This window comes from Dipodomys merriami, unplaced genomic scaffold, assembly GCF_024711535.1.
Source record: "Dipodomys merriami isolate MVZ:Mamm:240054 unplaced genomic scaffold, mDipMer1.0.p SCAF_2, whole genome shotgun sequence".
Taxonomy (NCBI): domain Eukaryota; kingdom Metazoa; phylum Chordata; class Mammalia; order Rodentia; family Heteromyidae; genus Dipodomys; species Dipodomys merriami.
Genome location: NW_027203381.1, coordinates 30,963,689 through 30,976,717, shown reverse-complemented (window position 1 = coordinate 30,976,717; position 13,029 = coordinate 30,963,689). Strand labels below are relative to the sequence as shown.

General features: G+C 34.2%; 1 protein-coding gene across 1 annotated transcript in view; it reads left to right on the top strand.

The window, feature by feature from the left end:
• Positions 1–13,029, top strand: part of LOC138832050 (putative Polycomb group protein ASXL3) — a 51,236-nt gene that overhangs the window by 31,521 nt on the left and 6,686 nt on the right. The window contains exon 2 of the mRNA XM_070029362.1: positions 1,066–1,148. Coding sequence (XP_069885463.1) covers positions 1,066–1,148 — 83 coding nt within the window. The remainder of the gene's footprint in view (positions 1–1,065; positions 1,149–13,029) is intronic.

Sequence of the window (13,029 nt, the reverse complement as noted above, 5' to 3'; positions counted from 1 at the left end):
AAGTGGGGTGATGGCCTAATACCTGTAGGAATAATTAACCTTAGTTCATGTGCTCCATACTCTTTCTTTAAAAGAAACTCCTTCCCAGTAGAATTATAGGGTAGAAGAGGAAAGAAAGAAAATAGGGCCAAGTTCATAAAGCTGGGATGAGCTGAATAGAAAGAGAAAAGGTTCTATTTGTAATTCATTGGAAAAGGTAAAGGAAAGGAACTGAGCTGGAGGAGCTAGAGCAATGAGTAACTTTGGCACCTGTGGGCTTTTTGCATCATTTTACCACGAAGGATTTAGTTTCTTTCTCATTTTTTTAATATACAAGTAACATTGATTGAACTGACAAGCTCATGAGGTTGATTTTTTTTTTTTTTTTTTTTTTTTTTTTTTTTTTTTTTTTTTTGTTGGTCCTGGGGCTTGAACGCTGGGCCTGGGCACTGTCCCTCAGCTCTTCAGCTCAAGGCGAGCGCTCTACCACTTGACCTACAGCGCCACTTCCGGTTTTCTGGTGTTTTATTAGAGATAGGAGTCTCACAGTCTTTCGTGCCTGCGATCCTCAGATCTCAGCCTCCTGAGTAGCTAGGATTACAGGCGTGAGCCACTGGCGCCCAGCCCATGAGGTTGACTTTTGTCCAGCATTCTGCTCCCTGTTGTTGATGGCATTAAGGTTCTATGTTCCCTTAAAACTGGAAACTTGAGAAGTATTTTAATAATTAAGTCTGGAGACTTGTTTAGACTGACAACATATTATCAATTTTTCAAATAAAGGAAATTATGTACATTAATTGACTTAGTTTCTCATTCATTTTTCTTTTTTGTATATGCATGCTTCAGTGACTTTTAAAAAAAAGTCCCTGTTATGTTGCAGAAATTGATTATTTATAAAAAGAATCATTACATTATTACATCCTCTAATTGAATACCTGAGCTGAACTTTGACATAAAAACCCATCCACCACTACCCCTGCTCCCATAAACATTTAACAAAAGACTGCATGAGACACAGACATTTTCTTTTTGTATGTTTCAATGAAATAATCTAGGAATCTTAAATTTATGTCTTATCTTTTCTAGGCACTAGAAAAGCATCCCAATTCACCAATGACAGCAAAGCAGATACTGGAAGTCATTCAGAAAGAAGGATTAAAAGAAACAAGGTCAGTATCTTATTTTTAAAACCTTCTGTTTTCATTGATTAATAATCGTTACTAGCTGTAAAGCAGTAATCATATCTAGATTTGGATATACTAGTTAATAGTCAAGGAAGTAACTATCTGAAGATTCTTTTGTGATTGCAAAAATATTTGGATGACTGAAAATTTCCTAGGAATTGCTCGTTAGTGTAATAAATTACATTATGAGGTGGACTGAATATGCTTTGTTAATGAAGAGCAACACAGTGTGAACTAGCTTCTACTCATAGTTATTCCTATTTCTCTTGTAAAACAAAAGATTATTATTTCTGAATAAAGCAATAGACATAGATACACATTTTATAGGTGTAATAGATAGATCCCAGGGAATAAAGATGGTTAGATACTGATAAAATTCCAAGTGCCAATAAAATGTGGCTGAAAATTTTGTTCTCGGTTATTTAAGAACTCTACTTGGCATGTCTTTTATTGGCTGTGGAATCTTTTAAAAATAACTTTCTTGAGATAGGATTCACATACTATAAAACTTGCCCTTTTGACAGCTAAGTACTTTATATTATAATCACCAAGTTGTACAAATATCACCAATATCTAACTTTAGAATATTTCCATCAGTAAAATGAGCCCTTATGTCTATTAGTCACCAACCTCCATCCTCTACTTTCCCTGCAGCTACTAAACTTTACTGTCTCTGGATTTGCACTTGTGGGTATTTAATATAAAAGGAATTCATAAAAGCAAATCTCTTGGCTATTTCCCTTAGCATGATGGTTTCAAGGTTTACTCATGATGTAGTATATATCAGTACTTTTTATTTTTGTTTCTCAGTTAGTATTCTATTGTAAGGACTTACCATATTTTGTTTACTCATGATGGTCTTTTAGTTGTTTTTTGTATTAATCTTGGAGTTGTGGCTTTAGCCAACAGTTCAGGACCAGATAAAAGATAGTGGTCAAAAAGCAACAAAAAGGCATCCATTACAGGATGAATTAATTTGATGATACTTTATGATACTCCATGTTGCATGGAGTAGATTTTTGTGCATGACTTGGTCATCTGCTGGCCATTGAACTAGCTAGAGCCTAGTTATGGAGGTGACAAGTTGGTGGAAATTAAACCTACTGAGCTACTGAACATTTTAATATAGAGATAGAACTGCTGAGAGAAATAATATACTCAGGAGACCAACTTTTCCTAAAAATAATGGATTTCACCTATAACCTCTGTAACTTTAAAGTATAGGTAACCTCAGCTTCCAACTGTTTAAAAATGTATCTGTAAAAGATCTGTGAACACCACAGTTTTTTGGCCCATTGGATAACTGATGTTCAAATTTTCTTCCCTATGTGGGGGTCTTTTCCTGACTGTTCTGAATAAATATCCTGAGATACTGTAACTATACTGTATTTATAGATCTTTATTTTCCCTCCTCATTGTGATGGTAATAATGGGAGGTGAATTGCTGACAGTGTTTAATAGTCTCACTGAAAATGACTATTCTAGGCTGTTTATCAGTGCAAGGAGTTAGGGAATAAAATGGGAAAATATGGAAATTAATTTTCTTCTTGCCACCTGTTGATAACCCTAAAAATATTTATGGTGTTTTGAAAGCATCAAAAAATCCTTGTAGCACAGCCAAAAGAAAAGAGGGAGTAACATCTAAAGATACCAACTCCTGTCAAATGGAGGCTCTATGCCAGAGAAATCTGCCAACACAGACATGAGACAAAGCTCAACAGATGTTTGAATTTTGTTCATTAAGATATATTTCTCCACAGGAATGACTCTGCTGCTCTCCCCCTCCCCCCATGGGGGCAGGGTGTGGTACTAGGCTGTATTTGGGCTTTGCACTTAGTAAGCAGACCTTCTGCTAACATGAGCTATACCACCAGCCCTTCTATCAGTTCTTATAAGTAATTTGAGATATAAAATTTCTGTATTCCTGTACTGCGATTCTTAGCAGTATTATAGTTATATTTGTCATAAGAGCAGGGTTTAATGAAAAAAAACCTGGTATTCCCAGAAAGGCCTTTGAAAGGTGTTCAAGTTTAAGTAGTTCCCAAAAGCAAATGAAATTGTGAAACAAGACTTTCTGAAAGGAATAATTTAAGAACACTGTAATGGGAAACACAGTTTCCTATTTTACTGAATATCTTTCTCCTACTGTATTCTATGTTTCCCTTTTTTTTACATGAAATATGTTTGTTTCACCTTAAATTTAAACATGAATTCTTCAAACATTTTAGAAGAAATGTACTCCTTTGCAGCAATTTCATAAAATACATTTCAGTTCACAAAATATACTTTCATGGCTCCGAGTACAACCAGTAATCCTCATGGGGGGCCTGGACATTAATACTTCACTTTCTCTAAGGTTAAATGCAGCTATATTTGTGATGAATAGATAGACTACCCAGTGTTAAACTTTTTGCATTCTATTCTTCTCTGAGGACAGGACTGCCTCCAGGGTCTGGATGCTTCCCTGAGCTTTTGTGTTCAAAGTTAGTGCTTTATCACTTGAGTCAGAGTTCTACTTCAAGATTTTTACTTTTTTAATTGGAGATCAGAATCTCATGGACTTTCCTGACCGGACTGCTTTTGAACCATGATCCTCAGATCTCAGCCTCCTGAATAACTAGGATTATAGTCATAAGCCACCTGTGACTGTCTGGCTTATTTTTATTTTTAAAAATATTATTTTTTAATTGAAGAATTAAGTGTACAAAACTTCCATTCATCTTCTATTTCATTAGCCCAGATATAAACATTTCTAATATTCAAAGAAACACTTTTGCATACTTTTTGTTAAAATTATTGTGTCCAAAATTCTAATGAATTTTATTTTTACACATTTGGAATCAGGGAGCGTTATGTAGGATGTGTTTTGTTGTTGCTCAATCATATCATTAACTTGCTCATATATATACTAAATATTGATTGAATGTATAGTTTCGATGGCTGTTAAATACTGTTAAAGAAATAGACTAAATGTGTTTTAATATTTTGTGGAAAAAATACTGGTGGACTAGTACAGTACTATTGGAAGTATTCCTGCAAGAAGTTGAGGAAGACAGGGGAAAGGCAAAGAAAGAGACTACCTATCCTTTCTCGATTCTCTTTTGAACATCAGTGCTATTGAATAGCCTCAGATAATATTTTTTTGTGATCTCTCTCTTTTTTTTTTTTTACATTTTCTTCTTCCTTTAATTGTGATTTGTTACTTTTAACCTTTGTGTCTCTACTTACTCTTCCCTGTTCTCTAATGCTAGTTTGCTTATTAGAGTCACTTCTGAAATAAGCATGTATTCATTTTGAGGGACTTTGGGACTGCTGTGTGTTATGTATGTTGCTTTAGGGAGCAGATGCTGACATTTATTTTTCCTACTTAGTGTACTGTTTTGCTACTTTTCTGGACTCTCAAATGTTTTCCAAATATTTAAGGAAGCAGATTAAATGAAGTATAGCTGCATATATTTTTCTTAAGTTTAGAAATTTTATCATAAGCAGGTCAAATGTACCTGCTTAATTACTACTTGATCATTAATGGTGTGTTTTTAAAGACATGCACATAGGTGATATGCTTGAGTAAGTCGGGGAAGTGATACACAGGATAGATATTGGTGTGACTTCAACTGCTGGTCTCCATGATTGCAAGGCAATGTTAATGGTCTGCGAAAAAGGCCACCCTATACCTAGCATTTGTAAGAGAGGGAACTTCAGGGTTTTTACCTTCATTGCTCCAGCCTGAATTTGTTTCTAGTTCTGTGGGAATCTTTAGGTCTCTTGTGTGCCAGGCTAATCTCCTCTTGAAAATGTCCTGCTATGCCTTCATGTATTTTCCCTGCTATTTGTTAGCTCTTTAAAGTCAGAGAGAAACTAACACCTAACACTCTTGAGTTAGAAACTCAATAATCATGGTTCTTAGTGATACTTTGACATGCACTCAGAGTTAGAAGCTTCTTTTAATTATCTCTCTCTGTCTCTGTCTCTGTCTCTGTCTCTGTCTCTGTCTCTGTCTCTCTCTCTCTCTCTCTCTCTCTCTCTCTCTCTCTCTCTCTCTCTCTCTCTATATATATATATATATATATATATATATTTGGCATTCTCTTTAGTAATAGTTGTTTCAAAACTGAAAGGAGCCTAATGATTTTGTGGCAGTCTCATTAAAATATTCACTGTGATTATCTCCAGCAGATTATCCCTGAACAAGTAGAAGTATTACTCTGTTGTTTGTTTTCAAATACTTGTAAGAGCCACTGGTTTAAATTTGTAGTTTCCAATTTTTAAAAACCCATTCAACACCAGTAATTTTGACAAAGCCAGTATGGATGTTTGATTGTGTTTAGTATACGTGATAATGTTAGGTGATTTGATTGAGATGAAGCTGTAGACATTTATGCAATCTTTTCCTTTTTAAGTGACACTTTCAATTACATATTTTATATAGACATGATAATAGAACATCTTTTCCACATCATCTTCATGTTATTGCTGAAATATGTAGAGTATGATTAAATTCTACTTAGAAATGACAGAATTAAATAATAATTTTACATGTGGATTTACAAAAGATATTTGAATAAAATAAATTGTCATGATAGTCTATGATATTATAATAATATAATATATAACATAATATCATAATTACATAATATTATAATATAATATATGGCAATATATGATTACTATTACATAATATATAAAGGTATATAAATATAATATATAATATTCATTTATATTATTAATGTAATTTTATATATTATATGTCATATAATATATACTTTAATTATATATCATATAATATATACCACTAATTATTATTGATAATAACTATTATTTTGGTTCACAGAATAGCTATAGAATGAATTTTTTCTAGATTTGGTTCTCTTTTTACTGAAAATATGCATGGTAAATTTTCCTTACCCTTTCTATAAAAGAATTTTATCAATATAATTTGAAAGAATTTATCAATATAACTTGATGAATTATCTGGTCCTTCTATACTTTTACTTTATGAGGATGTTCAGGCTCTTGTCCCTTTGAATTTATGGGTTGTTAACAAATTGGTCATAGTTGTTTGAAATACTTCTGAGATCCGCAGAATCTTACAACTGATCGAAGAGACATACTGCTTGGATGGAGGGGACCCTGTGCCTATTCCGGTCTGCTACTTTTGTGAGTGGATGTTTCATATTCTAGAGAACTGCTTACCTAAACATTTCCACTCTTCAGGGACATAGGCTGCTGCAAAATATATTCTTGTCTGAAGTAACAATATTTACATAGAAAAAGATGAGCAACTCCATTTATCTTGGTTGGGGAAGCAGTTATTCCAATTGTGCTTTTCTGGTTTTGATTTACTTATTCAGAAGTTACTCTGTAACAAAGATGAAGCTGAGACTTTCTTAATGCCTGGGGATAAGTTTTCTCTGCCCTATTTCAGCCACCCTTAAAGTGCCACTTCCAGAGAAGTGTGTGCTAAGTATTTGATGCCAGGGGCTACAAAGTTGTGGAGTATGACTGGAGCCAAAACAGCCATTCATCAGCAAGGACTCCGTTTTTTAAGGGCTAACTATTGCTGTTACAAGATACCTGATATTAATCTGTTGTCCATTGTGATACAGCTTTTATATTATTTGATAGTAGTTAATAATTCTAATGAGGGTTAGGTGCTAATAAACAAAACAAGCAATAAAGAACTTGTTAAGTTAGAAACATGGCAATAATTACAATGTACATTTTTACAATATTGTAGATATCTTACTCCATAAAAACCTGTTAGATTTCACCAGCTGTTTACAGTGCAACAGCCTATAATTACACACCCCAGTAGGGACATTTTAAAAGTTTTATAAACAATCTCATATGATAAGTTTTATAGGCAGTCTTATTGGCGTATATTATTTAGAAGGTAGGCATATTTTGCAGTTTGCAAAGTGGAACATGCATTTGACAACCCAAGATTTTCATAATTATTTTACTAGGCATGTTATTTGTTTTTTACTTTTGCTGATAATTCTTATTATAAATTTGCTTTTATGACTTCTGTTTTGGAGTCTCTGGGATGATATACTGAAATTAGGATCTCCAGTTTAAACTGTGACATATGAAAAATGTTGCATTTTTAAGAGGATAACAAGTCAGGAATTCTATTACCACATAGAGTGACAAACAATAAAATCTCTTGGCATTGCTCTTAGTGAGATTTACGTTGCTAATTAATGCTAAAAGAGATGGTTTTTGTAGCTGCTGAAATGTTTTGTCTAGAGATAAGACAGAAACACAAATAATTTCTATTGCAAAATCAATTCTTATCTTCAGTCTCCATGCGGGGCACCCTCCTTTCATACGGAAATGGTGGTCTGGTTTGTTTGTGTTGGGGCATTTCAGAATTACAGTGTTAGTGCACAGTGTCATCCCTGTCATTTGTTAACATCTAATTCTCTCATTGTGTAAGTGGTGTGCACAGTCAGCTACTGGGAGAGGGATGTGAGAAACAATGGAGTTATTAAACAGAAAAATAGGGCAATTTGCATCTACTTAACTGTGTGTACATGTGGGCAAGCAAGCCTTTAGAATTCTCTAGCTCTGGGTTGACATAGAATTTTACTTTTCATCATTGCACAGATTAGAAATCTCCCTGTGAGTTATTCTTAACTTCTCTTGTGAAAGGAGAGTCAGTTGGTTTCTGAGTAGTATCATTTCTACATCTTGAGCACATCTTTACTGTGTTCTACTTTTTTCCATTATTCAATTTCATATTATTTCCTACATGGATTATTGCACATCCTTCTTATTTGAACACATTACCCCATTAACTCCTTTTTCAAATCTAATATCACCCTAGTAACCACGGTCAGTCTTAAATAATAGTCCATAATATCCCAGAACCAAGATCATGTTTGGTTAATTGTGAATCAGAAAAGCATATGCTGTGTGATAATTAGATGAAATTAGATATGGTACTTTAATCTTTTTTTTTTTTGTCGGCCGTGGGGCTTGAACTCTGGGCCTGGGCGCTGTCCCTCAGCTCTTCAGCTCAAGGTGAGCGCTCTACCACTTGAGCTACAGCGCCACTTCCGGTTTTCTGGTGGTTTATTGGAGATAGGAGTCTCACGGTCTCTCCTGCCCGGGCTGGCTTTGAACCGTGATTCTCAGATTTCAGCCTCCTGAGTAGCTAGGACTACAGGCGTGAGCCACCAGCGCCCGGCTGGTACTTTAATCCTAATATGGCATTTTTATAAATTTATGCCATTCTGAAAATATAATGTGTATTATATAAATGAAGAAAATATACATTATATTTTGCATTTAAATAAACTTCGGAATTTCTACTCTACTCATATGCATACATATGTGTGTATATATATATATGCACATATATATATAACAATGTATATATGTGTCTATATATATGCACATATATATATACAATGTATCATTTATAGTATTGTTGCCATTGTATACTTTCTTGAACAATTAGTTAATTTTGAATTAAATGGAATAATGTTGATTATATAGTCAAAGTTTATGCATAATACAACTGATTATTTAAAAGCTGTTTTAACCTTGAAGATACTTTTTTAAGACTTCTGACCAAAAAAAAAAATTGAAATTCTCCTCAAGGAAGATGTGTTTGTCTCTTATAATGAAAGCAGTTCCTAAGTTAATACATAAACATGTGGAACATTACCTTACAAGGTCAGGTTCCTAAGGAATTACTTCTCAACACAACTCTAATCAACCTCCATGTGGACTTTAAGTAGTCAGGTATTTGATATTATAACTGCAGTTGATTATTTCAATCACAGTTCCAGATTGAATGCTGTCATTGCTCCCAGGTTTGACCACAAGCTCTTGATGTGATTATATTTTGGCCTTAAAGGAGATGATTAAGGTGGAAGGAGGGGGCTGGGAAGGTGGCTCAGTGGTAGAACGCTTGCCTTGCATGCCTGAGGCTCTGGGTTCGATTCCTCAGCACCACATAAGCAAAAAGAAAAAAGCCGGAAGTGGCGCTGTGGCTCAAGTGGTAGAGTGCTAGCCTTGAGCTGAAGAGCTGAGGGACAGCACTCAGGCCCAGAGTTCAGGTCCCACGACCGGACCAAAAAACAAAAACAAAAAAACAAAACAAAAAACAAAAAAAGGTGGAAGGAGGTCCTGATATGATAGGATTATTTTCCCTATAAGTGTCACCAGAGAGTTCTCTGTCTTTCTGTAGGAGTGTACTGAGAAAAGGTCATGTGAAGACACCACAGGAAGTTATCTATGCTTTGAAATGTGTAAGGTAGAACCCAGGAAGCATTCATGAAGTGTCTGTGTGAGTACACACATGTTCACATATACTTCAGAAAGCATTCATGAAGTGTCTCTGTGTGTACACACATATTCATGTATACTTCTAGCACATATTATATTGTTGATAAGAGATCGGTTTGCTTAGTAGAGTCAATATATTTGCCAAGTACAATGTCTCAAAGTGATGTTATAAGCTCACAACACAATTCTTCATTCTCAAATCAAAATTATTAATAACCATATTAGTCTACCTGTGCTGCCATAGCATTGGCTTCTCCAACATACATATATTTGCCTCACAGGTCTAGAGATCAACAATCCCAGATCAAGTTCTCACAGCTTGAGTTCTGCTGAGTTGCCTGCTTTAGGCTTTCACTTGTAGTGCTTGAAGAAAAATAGAGAGATCTCTGGTATTGCATCTTTTAGGAACACTAATCATACCAAATCATGTATCCACCTTCTTTTCACCTTAATCATCTCAATATAGTCACATCTAGGACTTTAGTTCAACATAAGAATTTTGAATAGCAATAACATTCAAACAGTGATTTCAAGTTTTTAACGTTTCCAGGATTCCCAACACATCTTAAGACTATTTCTAGAAGTTTGAGTTTTGGAAAGTATATGTAACAATATTATTCACACAGCATCTTGTTTCCATTTTGTATACTGCAAGTAAGGGTTTTTTCTCCATTATTCCAAACATACTAACTACTGGAATCACTTGGCTTAACATGTTTCATGTTCAAGTACAATATGTATATTCCCATAAATTAGTTTGCATAGGATTTGAAGCCTTTGGTAAAAATAGTGATGGTGACTGCCTCAATATCCACTAAACTGTGTAATCATAGCTACAAAATGGCCACTGCTTGATACATCTTTTTATTCTGTTAAGTTTTCTTTCCACATTCTTCCAAATAGTTGAACAAAAATTTAATTTAAGTGATTTTTTAGTTTTACCAAGATATAGGTATAATTTACTCCAGGAACACTGAGCAGTCTATAAATATTTCAGTGCAGAAATAGAACCAGAAATGGTTATAAGATTACACTGTGCATAAGTCTTTCCAAGTATTCTGTGCAGGTAAAAAATCTGTGGGGAGGAGCAGCCATTTAACTGGGGCTATTTTATTTAAGACTTTTGTAAGTGTTACCTTTCTCATCATCTCTTATTTCATTGTTTATGCTCTTAATTGCCACATACCTAAATGATTTTAGCTTGACTTCATTGTTTTGAACTTGACAACATAATTCAAATGTAAAACAGTTTTGATGTGCTGACGTGTGGACTTCTTTTTATAGTGGATTTGTTTTCATGGGAATAAAACTTAGGATGTTTTGTTGAGCCAGGTTTTCCAAAAGCTATAATACATAATTAAGAATAAGAATAAGTCTTAGTTCTTTTAGGAAAAAAAAGACTGCCAATTTATTCTATGTTTTCTCGTACATCCAAGCAAAGTCAAATTGATCATTGTTGGCTGGAAATCTGTCTGAAATTCATTTCTTTAGTAAGTTAAAGCCTGTACAAGATTTTGTGTTTAGTTTTTGGTATGTTAAATCTGTTAATACTCATGTGCTGAGATGGTTCTCATATGCAGGCGCCTATGCCGAAGGTGCTCAGGGGTCAAATTAGAGGGATATCTGATAAATTAGAGGCCATCAGGGAAGTGAAAGTTGTTGAGCTATTGATTAATCAATCAACGACCTGCACAGTGTTTCCTATGATCCTGGAGGCTTTGTGGAAGTCTGAATGCAAGTATTCATGCCATTAATATTTATTAGGCACATGCTAAGTTCTTGAGACTAGAAGTTGTTGGGGTTAATGCATTACTAAATTATAGTCTCTGCTTTGGGACTTTTGTGATTCCAGATTAATTGTCTCTACTATTTAATTAGAACTTTCTAACCTCTTCTTCGTGAAGCATGTCTTAAGCCTGGTGCATAGTGTTTCTGTGTTTTAATTTTTATACTTGGATTTTTCTAAATTGTTTAGTTATTTATAAGCATATAACATTATAACATATCAGGAAATATCTTTCCATGAAAACATAAACAAGATATTCATATCTATATCCATTACTTTTTGGCAAGCAGTGGGATATTATTTTATGTCGTATGCCAAACAAATTAGTGAGTTAAGGCTTCATGATAAAAAGGATACTAATTTTTACTGATTCTTAAGTTATGGCTAAAACCAAGGCTTAACAATAAATTATGTTTTAAGAAATGATTTCAGGTGGACATCCTAAAATTTCCAATTTACAGAGAGAGCACTGGCAGCCTCCAAGTTTGAGTACCTTTAGAGAAAGTCTATTCAACAGCAAGTGATAAACGTGACATTTGATGGCTTACTGTTTAATGTTATAGCCAACTGCTCCTAACTCTTTGAAACACATGTAGCTTGAGTCTATTAAACAATAGTAGGTAATATGGTTTTATTAAGTAAATTCTTCTCTATTTTGCTTAGCAATTTTTGTGCTGCATTGTTGATATCTTAGGCATATTGATCACCAAGATTTAAGTCTAAGTTGTAGACAAACTTCTATTGAAAGTCTTTTTTATAGCTTCTGTGTAATAGTTGAATAGATGGGGGAAAAACCCTACATAGCCCATTTAGCTTTGTAGGATTCAAGCCTTCAATGAATATTAATTATGCTTGTCCAACATGAGGAGGGTGATTTTGAGTGAAGATTTGGGCTTAGGACCAGCAGCAAATGTTCCAAATGCAACTTTATACTCTTTGTTTTAGAAGAGAATGCTTCGAGCACATAAAATCTATTCCAAATAAGCAGGAAACTAAGGACTTAGGATTATTAATGGTTTAGTGTTGATCTTGGATTTACAAATTGAAATATTTGCTTCTGGCTACCTAAGACGAAAGCATAATTACTAGCAACATGCAGATAATCCAAAAGACAAATACAGACCATGGCAGTCAGCGTATTTGTGGGTATAATTGAATGAAAATAGCTAGTACTGTTAAAATACTCTGTTTAGGTGGAGGCACAGGAGGCTGGGTTATGAATATTTTTATTCTTTTAAGAGCTGTGAGTGGGAAAAAAGGAAGTCTAAATGAGTGAGTGTATTTTCAGAACAGCATTATTTTATACTGTAGGAATTTTCTTAAATGGCGAAAAACCACAGGAAATTAACTGCGTTAGGATCTCTTGTCTACCATCCTCCTATCACCTATTTATTGCACTCCTGCTGTGTGGTATACAAACACTTTTTCCTTTTATTTTGACTTTTAAAATTCATACATATATGCAAAATTGCCAGACTGTGGATATCCTGAATTTATGAATTAGCTTTTCTCTATCATGTCTTCCTGAGTGACGACACTTTGTATAACAATTATTATTTAATTTGCTCCTTGATTTTTATTCATTGAAGAGGACCTGTTGATGGTTACAAATACAAAAATGGCATTTGTGAAGAGTTTTTGAAACATGGTTTTTCCCATTGGATAATCAAAGGAATGCTCAGATTGTAAGTTGTGAAATGTCATATCTAGAAAAGCTTGATTTGGAATTCCCCAGCCTCTCTCCAGGAAAGAAAATGCTGTTCTCAGGTACATACAGTTTTG